The sequence below is a fragment of the Falco rusticolus genome, chromosome 1 (assembly GCF_015220075.1).
Source record: "Falco rusticolus isolate bFalRus1 chromosome 1, bFalRus1.pri, whole genome shotgun sequence".
Taxonomy (NCBI): domain Eukaryota; kingdom Metazoa; phylum Chordata; class Aves; order Falconiformes; family Falconidae; genus Falco; species Falco rusticolus.
In genome coordinates, this window is record NC_051187.1 from 13764317 (window position 1) to 13779171 (window position 14855).

The 14855-nt window shown below is 60.8% G+C and overlaps 1 protein-coding gene across 2 annotated transcripts; it reads right to left on the reverse strand.

The window, feature by feature from the left end:
- Window positions 1–569: 569 nt before the first annotated feature.
- SPHK1 (sphingosine kinase 1) lies at window positions 570–9321 on the reverse strand. 2 transcript variants are annotated; one of them, XM_037410873.1, is made up of 5 exons: window positions 8840–9321; window positions 4021–4170; window positions 3368–3462; window positions 3027–3142; window positions 570–2444 (listed from the first exon to the last, which is right to left on the reverse strand). In XM_037410873.1, exons 1-5 carry the CDS (start codon window positions 9249–9251, stop codon window positions 1661–1663), a joined length of 1557 nt encoding a protein of 518 aa, XP_037266770.1. In that variant the 5' UTR covers window positions 9252–9321; the 3' UTR covers window positions 570–1660. The 2 variants fall into 2 exon arrangements, with proteins under 2 accessions (XP_037266770.1, XP_037266783.1); XM_037410886.1 differs by having other exon boundaries at window positions 4021–4513; window positions 8840–8906.
- Between the last annotated feature and the right edge of the window lie 5534 nt (window positions 9322–14855).

A 14855-nucleotide genomic window follows, 5' to 3' on the forward strand; every position in this document is an offset into this window, starting at 1 on the left:
GCTGCACAGGAGGAGCTGTTGGGGGCTCCTCAGGAAGAGCCCATGGCTGCTGGCTGACAGCTCTTGGGTCAAGGAAGAGATTTGTGCAGGAAAACCTGTGTAAGGGAGATCCCAACCAACCCGCCGCTGTGAGCAATGCAGCCATTCCTGGGAGGAGACTCCAGGGAGCCTTTCAGGTGCTGCAAGCCCCGGCGGCTCTGCTCTAGTGAGCCATCTCGCTTGAAAGAGGTAGCCAAGGGCTCTGAGCACGTTCCTGGCCTGGGGTTCTCCCCGCAGCCGCCTCTGCCAGCAGCGGCTGTGGAGTGCGATTAGAGTTCAGTGAAGCATCGCTGAGCCCATGTTTACACCTGGCCCAACGCCACGAGGGAAATTATTTTGGGAGGTGGTTCCAAGCTGCTGCTTGCCTTGTTGCTGTCCTGGAGTGGGAGCTGGGCTCCCCAGAAGGAAGCGGGGCTGGGGCCGGGGGGGGGGGAGCTGGGAACAATTGCGCTCTTCTTTCCCGGTTCCACAATCCTAATTGCATAGTTTGCAGATGAATAAATGCAAACAGCCACCACTGTTCACTCATCTACTTTGTACTTGAGTGCTGTAAATCAGGTTTAATTACTGCAATTTTATACCAAACAGGCTGAGTAATCCCCCATAGGCAAGTCCCCACTCAGGGACCTGTTGCAGGGCTCCAGCTAGCCCTGGGCTGCCTGGGCAAAGGGGAGGCACGACCTATAGGACCTATAGGACCCCCTGCTCCCTCCAGAAAGCCAAACCCCTCGGCTCCAACACCCCCTTCCCTGCCCTTGCTCAGCAGCACTAAACCTTCCCCAAGGCGTCCCAAAACATTGCTGTGGGGCTGAGCCGCCTGGATTCAATCAGCCCCAGCGCACCGGCGCACCCCAAAAATCAGGGTCAGTGGCAGCGATGTCCCACGTCCCACCTCTGAGGCATCTTCCCTGGGAGCATCTCCTGGGGCCATCGCTCCGTGCTGGTCCTGACCCTGAGATGACAGTGGTCTGGCAGCCTGGGCAGGATGCCGGGGAGCAAAGGGTGCTGAGCTAAACCTCGCCTGACAGCCAAGTGGGCCTGGGGTGACAGCACTGCAGCCCTGCCCCTGACGGCAGCCATGAGCTTGGATTTAAAACCCAGGGGGAAATTTTTTGCAAACACTAGATATTTATTGCACTTCTTGCAAGAATAAACTCTGCTTCTACAGGAAGCTTTGGGTAGAAACATTATTTAAAAAGTCAATTTCTTGTACTAGATATATGATATATTGGTCCTGACCATCCCTGTGAGGTGGCACTGCCTCCATGGCGGGGACAAGAGTGATGCCACCAGGTGCATCCAAGCCGGGGAGGGGACAGGGCTGTGCCGGCGCAGCCACCTGGGGTCGGGACCTCGTACCAGGATAAAACACGCTGGCATCTTGCTGGCACCGAGTACCTGATGGGGCTCGTGGCTCATTTTTGGGACAGTGTTGGTGGCTGTCCCAGGGGGGTAAAGCTAAGCATGGGGGCAAGCAAGGGCATGAGTACCCACAGCCCCCAAGAGCTATTGCTATGGGAGGAGGAGGAGAAGGAGGTTCCTGAGTGGGAGGAAGGCTCTGCTGCCCTCGTGCTGGGCTGTGCCGGCAGCTCAGCACCACAGGGGTGCCGAACCTGGCAGCTCAGGAGCCACTGAGGATGCGGCAGAGGCGGCTGTGGATTTGGCCCTGCACGGGCTCACAAGCCAGCGCCTCGCCATCCACTGTCATGATGCCTGTGGCTGCGCGCGGCTCCAGGCGGAAAGCCCGGACACAGACGTAGCACAGGTGGGGACAGTTCAAGTCCAGGTGAGTACCCCTGGCCATGGCCAGGAAGAGCTTCAGCAGTGCCACGCGGCTGATGCCAGCCTTCAGGTAGAAGAGGTGGATGCAGCCATCGTGCAGCCGGGCCGCCGGTGCCATCAGCAGGTTAGTGCCCAGGTGGGACTGGTAAATGGCATAGACAGAGACAAACTCCTCCTCAGGGACCACTGTCCAGTGCGCCGGCACTGGCTGGCCCAGCGGCACCAGCAGCGAGTCGTTGGGCAGAGACCCAGGCACATCCGTCCCCGCTGGCGGCGGGACGTGGCTAGGCTGGCCATTGGTGACAGGCATGGGGGGGTCCCTGGGTGCCGAGGAGGTGTCCTGCTCGGGGACAGCAGGCAGGTAGGAGAGGCGGCCCTGGTATACCCGCAGCTTGGCCAGGCACTGAAGGGTGCCCAGGGTGAAGCGGGCATTGCCCAGCCAGCGGTACTTCTCACTGTCGATGTCCACATCCGAGATGAAGCCCCAGCCGAAGCCGAGGAAGGAGAACAGGCGCTTGCCTGAGGCCGTGCTCAGCGAGACCAGGTCCATCTGCGTGTGCAGCCCCTTGCAGAGGATGAAGGTGCAGTTCGTCAGCAGCTTCTTCTTGGCAACGTGATCATTGCTGCAAGGGATGGAGAGGGTGAGTTTGGGCTGGACCCAGCTCGGGGCCTCTCCTGCTGTCACAGCATCCATGCGCAACCCTCACCCCTGTGTCACGGCTGGGATGTATCTCAGCTGGGTGCCAGTGTCCCTCAGGGACAGCTGATGGGAGAGGCGTTGCTGGGGGTTGGAAGGATAAACCAGCTCCTGAAAGAGGGAACTGAGCTGGGGCTGCTGGGCCAGGGCAATCCCAGTCCCCCTTCCCTGCAGCAGGATCAGCTGTGCCCCAGGGTGGATCCTTCAGGGTAAAGCTTTGCCAGACTCAGAGCCCAGAGAGGAGGAAGGGCCTGGGGGGAGCTGACGACGCAGGGATGCAACCTGATGGTCACAGGGCCCAGCTGGGGCTGTGCTGCACCAGCCTGCAGGGAGATGGGGACCCAGACAGGCACCCCCGTGCTGGGCAGCCCAGCACCCCTCCCCTGGGCTGGAGCTATGCACAGCCTTTTGCTTCCCTCATCCCCCCTGCCTCCGTGTCAGCACAGCCACGTGTGCCAGCCTGTGCGGTGCCAGCCAGTGCGGTGCTGGCAGCGGAGCCGATGCTCACCCTGCGTAGTGGTTGATGGAGGCAGCCAGGGCATTCCCAGAGCCCCCGGGCAAGATGCACAGTGGCTTCTTCATGGCATCCTCCCAGTCCGACCGCTCCATGAGCCCATTCACCACCTGCAGGGATGGAGGGAGCTTGTGGCAACCAAGGGGGCAGGGAACCCAGTGGCCCCTGCCCAGCCTGGGGGGAGCAGAGCCCGCAGAGCCCCTGGCCAGATGCCATCTCTCCTTTGCCATTCCCTGCCTGCCTTTGTGTCTCGAAGCTTGGCTCCTGCCGCAGGTACCCCTCTTGTCCTGGCTCTCTACCCACCCTGGCCGGGGGGATGCCCACATGCTGCTCACCTCGTACAGCAGCCCATCCCCAGACATGATCACCAATGTGTCCCACTGTGACAGGTCCTCATCCCGCACCTTCTCCTGTGCATGGTAGGGTCTCTCTGTAGGGGAAAGTGGAGAGAGTCGAGCGTCACCCTCAAGCCTCTCTGCCCTGCCTGCTGCCAGCCCTCAGGCAGTGACCCCAGCCCCACTGTCCCCATGGGGGTTCCAGCCAGGGGTGCAGGAGGCGAGGCAGTCACCCCTGTTAACTAAGGGAGGGTAGATTTAGATATGAGGAAGAAATCCTTCACTGTGAGGGTGGTGAGATATTGGCACAGGTTGCCCAGAGCAGCTGTGGGTGCCCCATCCCTGGCAGTGCCCGAGGCCGGGCTGGCCGGGGCTGGGAGCACCCTGGGCTAGTGGAAGGTGTTCCTGCCCAGGGCAGGTAGGTGGAACCAGGTGATCCTTAAGGTCCCTTCCAACCCAAACCATGCAATGATTCTATGATTCTATTGAGTGCAACCCACCCATCGTCTTGTCCAAACCAACCCCACAGGAGCCACAGCTGTGGCAATGCCAGGGGTACGGGCCCTCCGAGGAGCCCATCCCAGCACGGCAGCACCCAAGTAGGATCCCAGGAAGGGAGGAGAAGGAGGTGAGGGAGCTGTTTGTGGACTCACCAGTAATGAAGACAGTGGTAGCGATGTCGGCCTCAGCCAGCATGGGCTGCACCACCACCTGGAAGTCCTGGATGGCGCGGCCAGCGCCGCTCTGCGGGTTCAGCAGCACTAGCGCACGGCAGGGCCGGGGCAGCACCCCATAGCTGTCACCTGGCAGGGAGAGCAGGGCGTAGGGTGGTGGGGTCGTGGTACATCCTAGGGAGGGCTTTTTGAGCTGGGGCAGCATTTGCCGCAGCCCCACAGGGAGGGGAGCTGCCCCCGATCCCCACAAGCTCCCTGAGCTGCATCCCTATCAGAGGCCATGGGAGGTGAGCTGGGATGGAGGGTCCTTGCTGGAAAAGCAGGGGAGGTGGCACAGATGGGGACACAGGGTCCTGCAGAGATTCGTCTTGAGCACTCCCACAGTCTGCAGAGATGTTTTACGCCCAGGCCAGAGCCTCGCACTGAGCACCCCTGTGCACCCCAGGTGATGCCAGCTGCGCTTTCGGACACCCTGAGGAAAGAAAGGTGGAACCAAAGCGGAGGTTCAAAACCTAACCTCCCCAGGGGCACCTGGCCCCAAACACTCTTGGCCGTGACTTTAACGGGCTGAACCCCACAACTCATGACACGGCTCAGTCCCCCCAGCATGCTGGGACTCAAGGTCCCAATTCCCCGCATTCACTGCGGATGGGGTGGGGCCAGGAAAGACACCTGCACTGGCAGACGGACACTTCTGCTTCCCCTGTTCCCCATGGGGCTCAGGTTTTGTGCTTGAGGGCCCTGGTTGGGCTGTAGTTACAAGCCTGGCAGGATTCCACATCCCTCTGTCCCCCAGCCTGCTTCCAAGCCCAGCGGTCCCCGTGAGGGGGGACAGCGTGAGCCCAGGCTGCAGCTGCCCTGCAAGGCAGGCACAGGGAGCAGAAGCGGTGCGATGGCACCCAGAGGAGCTGGCGGCAGCGTGCTTGAGGGCAGGACCCCTGGGTGCTGCTTGGGCACCCCCAGCCCTGAAACAAGCAGGGCAGCATGCCTCGAGCTCCCACAGCACCTCTGGAAACCCTTGGCCCTGCAGGGTGAAGTCAGTTTGGGGGAGGTTGGGGGCTGTCCCCACCAGCTGTGGGCCCCCTAAGCCGTGACCTGGCCCTTGGGGAGTTGGTAGGTGCCCACCAGGGTGCACGGGCTCTGCGGGGCAGCGTGGGGGCTGCACCTGCTGACTCAGCAAAGAGAGTGCTCCATCAGGAGCTGAGTCAGGAAAGCAGAAGGCATTTCCCAGCACTGCCCCAGGCCAGGGACCCCCCCTCTAACCTGGGCAGGGCCATCCAGCTCGGGCACTGGGGCTGTCCACCTGCATACACCAGGTGATTTGAGTTGCATTCACCAGGTGATTTGAATTGTTTGAACCCACGAGTAGCGTTTTTCTAGCTAAACCTCCTCCTGCTGCTCCCACCAGGATGGAGGCAGGGAGAGGGGAGCCTGGGATGATGGAGGTCACCATGTGTGCCACCTCACCTGTGTGACACTCAGCATTACATCAGTGATGGGGAAGCCCGGGCATGCCGAGTTCCACAAGCTGCCCTGCAGGGAGAAGTGCCTGGAGCATCCCATCTCTGTGCTGGTCCCAGGCCTGAGGGCACACACAGCTCTGCTGACTTCAGCATCATCAGGTTGATTTTCAGCCCCCAGGAATGACCCGGTAAGGCTGTCACTGTCCACGACATTTCCTTGTCACCGTGCTGGCTGCTTGGGACCTGCCACCAAGTCCACAGCAAAGATCTGCCCATGTGAGCCTCGTCAGCCCCGGGCTGAGCCCGGGTCCGGGCGCTGATCTGAGCTGGCTCTCCCTGCTGCCGCCCAGGGCCAGGGGGAGCTGCCGGCTGCCCCCCGCCCTCTCCGGCCCCTTATCAGCGCTGCCAGATGCGAGGGGACCAGCTGCCCTCGGGGACAGCAGTGAAGCGCTCAGGTCATGCATAGCAGGCAACTCCGGAGCTGGGCTGGCCCTGCTCCTGCCCCTCCAGAGCCTTCCTCAGGCACAGCCGGCACTAAATCCTCTAGGCAAATGCAGCCGAACCCCCAGGCAGGGGGTCTGTGCTCAAGCCCCAGCTGCCAGAGGAAGGTGATGGGGGGCTTTTCTCTCTTTCTCCCTCCCAGCCCTGAAGGATGCAGAGCAAGAATACAAGGCGCTTCAAGAACCTAAATGCAGTTTTTAAACCCACCGTGTTTCTAATGGGCCACATCGTTTCTGACATACACACAAAGCTGCACCTGGCTCTTGCCTGAAAACCCTGCCTGGCCCCGTAGCTGCTAGCTTGTGGCACTGCAGGGCAGTGGGGCATGGCTGGGACCCCAAGGACCCATTCCATGGCTGGAGGAGGAAAGACGAACCCTGCTCAAGCCATGACTCCATCACAAGGGGCAGACTGCTGGTACCAGGGCGTGAATAGGGATGGGGACATGACCCCGATTTGGGACTCGTGACACCAGCAGCACCAGGCTCAGCCCAGGTTCCCATCGCAGAGGTGCTGGTTGAGAGCTGGAGCCCATCAGCAGCAATGCTTGGGGGGGTGGGGGTGGGAATGATGTCAGGAGCATCCCTTTGGATTGCACAACACTAGCCGGCCCCTGTCATCTCAGCAAGGCTCAGCCACTTCCCGGCACAGCGTGGTTGCTTTCAACCTCAAACGCTGAGCAAAACAGACACTGAGTCAGCAAGAGGAAGGGGCTCCAGCTGCTGCCAGCGCACAAACTCTGCTCTCCCCTCTTTGCCCACATCCCCTCACGCAACATGTGTCCTGGTCACACTCAGGCAGGGACCATGCTGCCACAGCTCTGCCATCAGCAGCCCCAGCTGCTCCGTTATGTCCCCACATCCTTCTGGAAACTCTCTGGGCACAAGGAACAAGCATGCCCAGCTGGCAGGGACAAGCCTGTCCTGCCCGGTGACCCAGCCGCTGCATGGCTGGGATGGACAGGGGCATGCCCACCGCATCCTGCCTCCACAGAGTGTCACCTCCACACAGCAAGGGGATGAGCACAGCAAGGGAGTACCCCAAAACGGTGGCATGCAGCCAGGCCAGGTCCCGCTCGCTGCTGGCAGCACTGCCCACACACTGTGATACCGTGGTGACACCAGCTGCTCAATGGCAGCTTCCTGCTGTGACCAGGGCTGGATTTCCCCATCAGGATACAAGCTCAGGGGCGTTTTGCTCCCCCCGGGACAGCTGCAGGGCGGGACACTTTCCTGCACACTGTCGGCAGCCCCCACTTGGGGGTTATTAACTGTGGAGGGATTTTTTTTTTTTCCCCTTGGAGTGAAACAGGGAGGGGGAAGCTTCACCCCTGCTGCAGCTGTCTGCAGGGCTTTTATCCCAGAGGATGCTAGAGCTGAGATGACACCAGGACAGGATGGCTGGTGGCTCCCTGGGTCCCCTCCCCGCAGGAACAGAGTGGCAGGATTGCTCTGCACAGAGCACAGACGCTTCCCAGCACAGCCTTATCTGTCCCGCACATGTCACAGTGCTGGCACACGAGGGTGCGTGCAAGCGCAGGGTGTGGCGAGAGGCATTTGTAGCTCTGTTCCAAACTGGGGAAGGAGGTTTGCAAATCCTGCTGGCCCTCAGCTAGAAAAATAACTGCAAAATTCCGCACTACCTTCTCCTGTCCTCCTTCCTTGGGCTCCCCTGAGGCCCCTGCCATGCAATGAGCTGCTGCTGCCCCAGCACCCTCGCCACCGCCTGCTGAAAGGGCGAGGGTTTTAAAACGCTCGGAGACTTACAGCTGCAGAGTTCAGGCTGGAAATAGAGCCGGGGAACTGGTTTTGCCCTCACTACGTTCCACTGGATTTTTTTGTTATTCTTTAGGAAGAGTAGCAGAAAGTTGTTTTGTAGCTGCAGGCCATGTAAAAAAGCTGCATTTTAAAATCCAAGAAGGGAAGAGCTGGGCTAAATATGATTTGACAGGATCCCTCTAACCGCATGCCTCTTAATTTCCAAGTCTGATCAGTGCGACTGGACAGCTAAATAAATGAAGTAGTGCATATAATTGAATCTACGCTCAGATGTTCAAATATATGCCACCCTGCCCACCGGAGCTGGAGGTCTCAGCCCCCCACTCCCCTCCGAGCTGCTGGCAGCTCGCGGGGGCAGAGGGAACGGAAACCTGGACCCCTCCGTGCTGCCCTGAGACCCCACTGGGCCCTGCGGGGTCCCGGGGGGATTCGCCTGCTCCCAAATGATGGATGGGACCTGCCGGGGACGATGCCTGGCTCCTGTCCTGCCTGCGTCAGCAACGAGGACTTTTTTTTTTTCCTTGGTTAATGCTGCCCTTTGGAGCTTTGCTAGTTATTGAACCGAAGCGATGCGGACGGAGGGGGGGGGGGGGAGGGGTGCAAAGGGGCCCCGTGGTGCGACCACGTCCCCGCTGCCCCTTTGGTTTAAGGGTGAGACGGGGGAGAAGCCACCCCCACCCAGTGCCGTGCGCAGGGATGTCCCCGTGTCCCCCTCCCGCGGTTCGGGGCGGGGGGATTCAAGTGACCCTGCGGGGATGCGCGTCCCCCCCCCCCGGCCGTGTGTCCCCCCCCGGCCCCGAGCTGCGCCCCTGGAGCCCGGGCACGGTGCAGTGCCCCCGGCTCGGCGCCCGCCGCGTCCCCACGCCGCCCCGCGGGGACAGCCGCCCCCCTGGGCACGGGCGGTGGAGCGCTGGCGGGCCCCCGCCGCCAGCCACGGGCCCGGTACAACCCCGGCAACGAGGGTTCGAGGCCCGCTCCGTCGGGACCGGCGGCGGAACTGGGACAATTTCTCCCCCGCAGCCGCGTGTGAGCGCGGGGCGGCGGCTCGGTACTGACCGTCCTGCGTGGGCACGGCGGGCACCGAGAGCTCCCGGATTCTGCGGCTCCAGGCCTGGGCGATGCGCAGGTTGCCCTCGGCGTCGGGTCCCAGGCAAACGCGGAAGGTCCGCTCCAGGCGCTGGCGGGCGGGCGAGCCCCAGCGTGGCCCGCGGAGGGGGTAGCAGACCAGCGAGAAGCAGGCAGCGGCGGCGGCGGCGGGGAAGGCGGCGGAGCCCACGCAGTCGGCCAGGCGGAGCGCGGTGTCGGGACCGGCCGAGCCCCCGGGACGCCGCACCTGCAGCTCCCGGGCCGTCAGAGCCAGCGAGCAGGGGGCAGCACCGGGGGACGGGCCCGCACCGAAGATGCCTTGAAGTAATACCGGCGCCCCCCCGCCCCCGGGCTCCGGGGGAGCGCGGCGGCCGGCAGCCATCGGCGGCGGAACGGGAGCGGGACGCGCCGGGGAGCGCCGCCCGCCGCTGGCTCGCTGCTGACGCCCGCCGCGCCGCCCGGCAATGGCAGGCGGGGCGGCCCCATTCATAAAAATTTAACCCACCCACCTACCCAGCCATACCCCCCTCCCCGCCGGGGGGGAACCGGCCCGGGGCTGCCCCGGCCCTACCCCGCCTTCCCGGCAGCCTGCCTCAGTTTCCCCCAGCGCCGGCCCAGCTGGAGCGGGGCTCTGCAGACACGTGTGGGCAAAGTGACGCCACGGGTTTGCTGTGGGTGCATCGGCCCCGACCGACGTGGGTGCTGCCACGGTCCTGGGGCTGGCACGGCACCGGCCCGCACTCACACCGGGGAGGGCAACGGCACAGCACTGGGCAGCCACGCCAGCCCCAGCCTGTGTGCACAGTGTCCAGCAAGGCAGAGATGGGCACTGGCCGGGGGACCCTGCCTGCTCGAGTCCCTCGAGCTCCACGCTGGGCTGACCAGCTTTTAACACCATTTCTGCATCTTCCAGCTGGGACAGGGCAAGAGGACCGAAGTGGGTGCCTGGAGAAATCGAGGCGTGACAAGGGTTGAGGAAGACAGCGGGCAGCTGGCAGGGACACGTCCAGGAGGGAGGATGGAGGGGGACGATGTCTTGCCCGTCACTGGTGGCTTGCCATCAGGCATCAGTGAGGGTTGGGGGATGCCATGGGCAAGGAGCACCGTGGAGGGAGGTGGGCTGTCGTGAACCCCACCTCGGGGCACAGGGTGCTGGGGACAGAGCCCAGGCGACTTGCCAGCGTGGCTGGGAGCCACTCTGTGGCGGTTGGCAAAAATCACTGACAGCAGCTTGTTACAATGACAGGACTGACCTCACCCTCCCGAGGGGCTGCTGGGCTCCAGGGGGTCTGGCCCAGCCCAACAATGATTTTCTTTGCCAACCATGGCTATAGCTCTGCTCCACATGCTCCAGCTGGCCCTTCGCTCTCCTGAGGTTCTCACCCAAGCTGAGCTGAGCTGAGCTGAGCCTCTGCACGGGGAAGCAGATGACAAGCACTCGGAAAAGCATTGTGGGAATGGTAAGGCAGGTGGAGAGGTGCCCCAGTCCCCTCCTCCGCCTCCCCTGGGCCTTCCTTGCCCCTTCCCCATCCCTCAGATGACCCTTCATGGCAATACTTGTGTGGGTTTTGCACACTGTGTGCTGCTGGGCTGGAGCAGCCTGGGGGCCCCATAACCTTGAGCTTGCACCTCAGGGAGGCATCGCTCTTCACACTTACAGCAGTTTAATTAGCTCTCAGCCCTTTGTCCCTACTTAAACCCGCTGGAACTGGCCAAAAATTGCAGGGAAGGCACAGGATAACCAGCTGGGCAGATAAGTCTTGCTTTCCCACAGTGACCTAAAATGAGAGCCGAGATGCCATGATTTGGAGAAGCACACTTTCCAGAAAGACTTCCCTGGGCGCTATGGGTTCAGAGAGCTGCTTAGAAGGGGTGGTGGGGCAAAACCCACTCCCAGCTGTTTACTGGCCGATGCTTTCGGCTGGGGGATCACAGCACCCACAGCTGATTCTGGGTGAGATTTGGGCATGGCCACTTCACCAGCCACTGTTGTGCTGTGGTCCAGCATTTGTAAACAGCCCCGAGATCCTTGGCAAGGTGTCACAGGAGAAAATAGCTGGATGCTGGGGAGCGCAGCGCCCTGACCTGCCCCTCACCCTTCTCAGTGACTAACCTGCTCCCAATTTCCGCTCCGGAAGGCACGAGACATGGTGGGAGGATATGACAACAGCTGTCACACTGCTCCCTGCAGGTGCCATGGGGCGACGAGGCTACTTTGGGTTCTGTCCTCACCGCGCTACATCCGTCTGGGGCCCCGCGCTGCAGGGACCCCCCTTGCACTGCCTGCCTGTGCTTTAAATAGGAGTGAAATACCCGTCCGGGCTCTGCTGGCCACAGCCGTGCTGTGGGCTGGGGAAAGGGGCTGAGAACGGCTTTGTCCCCAGCTGTTGAAGCTGGCAATGCCACCGCATTTGGGCACAGGAAGGGTTAAGGCAGTGCTGCCCATGGGGGCAATGCCAGGGGCAGGGAAATGGGGAGGCTGCAGCCAGGTTTTTCTTGGGTGCTGAATGGGACTGTCATAAACTCAGCCTCTGTGACAGCAGGGGACACCCAGGCAGACCTTTTCCATCTTAGTGCTGGGCTGATTTGACCCAGTCCCGCAGATACCATTTGTTGGCTCCAGATGCAATGTGTAGTGCAGAAGTGGGATTGATTCCTTCACTGCTCGGTGCTGATAAACGGTCCTTTCTGGCTATCTTAATTACGAGAGCCTTAACAAGCTCCCTTGGCCTGACCAGCAGCCCGAAGGGTGCTTGGCAGCCAGGGCTCCCATGCTGTGGGCTGTTGTTTGCCCTGATGGGCTCCATCCCCACCCACGTGGTGCTCCAAAGGCTGTGTGTGTGGGAAAGCAGCACCGGGATGTGATGTGGGGATGTGATGTGGAGCCAGTGTACCGGTGGGAATAGCCAGCGGTGAATTCTCCCACCTCCTTTCTCATTACGAAGGGAGTTTGCCTACGGTGCAGGGTGTCCTGTCCAGCCATGACCACAGAGGCCACCAGTCTCCCTTCAAGAACAAATACCCCTCAAACTCCTGTCCTGGGAGGGCCTGTGGGGTACCTCAGACCCCACAGACATCGTTTAGGGAAGAAGGCTCATACATCCAGAGTGCCATGCCCCAGACTCACTGGAGAAGGTGATGGATGCTTGGATGCTCTGTATTTGGGGAAACTGAGGCAGAAGCAGCAGACAGGGTTTGCCTTGAGTTGTGCAAGAAGTCAAGGGTTAAATGTGGCAACTAAACACCTCCTCAGCTCCCTGCTGCCCCCAGGCTCTTCCTCCTCCTGCCCCCAGCTGCTAGAGGAGCTGGTCCCCCAGGGAGCTTGTCCCAGGGGCTGGAGGCTTTCTGGCCCTGCTATGACCCTTTGCCCTCCCCAGGTGATGCATCCTGGCTGCAGGAGGCTCTCAGTGCCAGGGCAGGCCCCGGATTTTGGGCTCCTACTGCCTACACAGCAGTGGCAGGCAGCCCCGGAGGAGGCGTGCAGAGGACATGGCTCTGCTGCAAGATGAACTGCCACGTCCACCGACAGCCACCCAGGGATGGGAATGGGAGGGGGATGCGCTCATCCTGGATCTGTCTTTTTTAGCATCGTTTCCGCTGCTGAAGGTACATGTCTCAAGGTGGAGCCAGAAATAGCGCGGCTTGGTGCTGCATCGGGGCCGGCTGGGCTGCAGGGTTTGGCAGGGGGACAGGCACTGACTGCAGCAGTGGGAACTTTCCAGGCAGAGCCTGCGAGAGCAGCCGATGCAGAGACAGAGCCATTTCAGGGCAGATCCAGCACGGGGACTGCGGCTCGGCCCCTCTCAGCCCCCACCGCAGGGTCTCGCAGGGAGAAGTCACCCTGTGGCTCCCTGGGGAGGTACTGGTGCTGACACAGGAGACCAGCACAGAGCAGGAGGGGACTGAAATTAACAGAGGCATCTCCTGGAGGAGAGTGACTGGGATCGCATCCCACCTGAGATGCATGTGCTGGGACACAGGTTTTGGGTCTGCTGCTGATTTGCTGCAGCACTCTGGCAAGTGACTGCACCCTTGGTCTCTGTCTCTGTGGCCCATTAAGCAGCAGGAATCACCCACAAGCCCAGCTTCACACAGTGCCCAGGGATTGACCCAGGTGGTTTCTTAACCTCTGAGGAGCTGGGGGTTACAGCAGCTCCTAAATCACAGCCAGGCTCTGCAACCTGCTGGGGGCTGCTACCCAGCCCTGACCCTCCACCAAGCTCTCGTCATCTGCTAGCACAGCCCAGGACCACAGGGGTTCACCAGGAAGCCATGGGCAGCACCAGCAAGCTGAGCTCATACCTTTCAGCTGATGATTTACTCAAAAATGTTTCTGAGGTCAGGCCGCCTTGAGCAAAACACTCCCAAACGCTTTACGAGAAGCTGCTGAGTCTGGAGGAACCACATGTACCACGTGCTGAGCTGAAAAGTCACCCCGATGACTAGCCCTGGTGTCAGAGGGATTGAGGCCAAAGTGCTGCTGTTTGATCTCCCCCTTTGCTGAGGGAAGCCGCATTTCAGGCCATTGCAGAGTTTTTACCACTTCCTGATAGTGGTTTCCCACCACAATCTTGTCACAAGCTTTTTTGGGAGGTGAGTCAGAGGCTGCAATGAGAACCACCTGGCTGGGCTCGGAGGCTCCATCCTGGGCTGATCCCCACTGCAACGCTTGGGACCTGTAGGCAGCATCCACAGGGCAGAATTACTTATGGGGGACATGGCATCCCACTGCATCCCCCCCTTTCTGGCCTGGGAAAGAAGAACGATTTGCTGCTGCAGTTCCCACAGCTCCTCTTTCCTTACAGGGCTGGGATGGGCCTGCTCCAAGCCACCCCACCCAGGGAGAAACTTGGTACAGGAGGAAGAGCAAAACCTCCTCCTGCTCTGCCTGCGATAGCTGTCCCGCCCCAGCACTGTGTTGGCCCCATGCACAAAACTGTCCCAAAACACCCCAGTGTGCGCAGAGCAGCACCAAGACCCTGGTTTTCTCCAGGGAGCAATGCAGGGCTTGGCAGAACTGAGAAACTGCCCTCCCTGGTCATTACAATTCCACATATAAAGCCAGTTTCTGGTAAAGGAACCTCCCAGGTTCTCCCTGATGGGCTTCCATCTTTTGCTATTAAAAAACGCATCATCCCCATGCCCCTGCCCTTACTCAAACCCCTCCACTTGGGAAATAACTGCATTGTAGCCAGCAAGTGAGGCTGAACTGAGGTAAGCCTTTTCAAAGGAGCTAAACCTGCTTAAAACCGGTGCTGTTCCCTGACCCACCCTCCTAATCCTGCCTGGTTGATAATGAAATAATAAAGGGCTGCAAAGCCTTGCTCTCCACCACGCTGTGGGGGAGGTTTCTGCTGCCTCTGTACATGCCAGGAGCTGGGATATTAATTAGTCCCTAAGTAAACAGAATTGCTTCTTTCTTCTCCTTTGCCTGGCTGTAAAACCAGGTGTGACTGCCAGCCCACAGAGAATCTGGAGTCGCTCCCTTTTTCAGGAGAAAGGTTGGTTGTTACAGTGATAACAGCTGCGATCTCTGCCCACTGCCCTGCTTGGGCTCCTTGGGGGCTGATACCAACCTCGCAGCTCCACCAGCCACCCCGGTGGGACCTGCAGGGCCACCCATGCCAGGCTGCTGGGCCTCTCCCCACGAGGATGGAGTTGGTGACACACGGAGGGAATTTCAGAAACATGAGTGCAGGGTGTGTTTGGGGCAGAAAGTGTTGTCGAGTCCTTCAAGGTGGGCACAGAGGTGCCACCTGGGGTCTGCTGTGCCAGTGGCTGCCCTGCAGCAGAACACGCAAACTCACTGCATCTCAGCTTCAGCAGCTGGGAAATCAAGGGGAGGTGACAATGCAGGCAGGATCCATCCCCTACGGCCAGGATGGCTCTGAACACCCTATGTGGCCGCAGGAATGAGGTCTAGAGGGTGGTGCTGGGGGACCTGGATGGCAAAGCAGAGGCCGAGGACATTGAAAGAGGCTATAGC

What these genes read in the sequence shown, in the direction of transcription:
- SPHK1 (XM_037410873.1), bottom strand. Translation starts at nt 9,251, where the DNA reads ATGGCTGCCGGCCGCCGCGCTCCCCCGGAGCCCGGGGGCGGGGGGGCG. An exon ending in TACCACTGTCTTCATTACTG is followed by an intron (nt 3,463 to 4,020) that starts GTGAGTCCACAA and finishes TTTCCCCTACAG; the next exon opens with AGAGACCCTACCATGCACAG. An exon ending in TCCATCAACCACTACGCAGG is followed by an intron (nt 2,445 to 3,026) that starts GTGAGCATCGGC and finishes CATCCCTTGCAG; the next exon opens with CAATGATCACGTTGCCAAGA.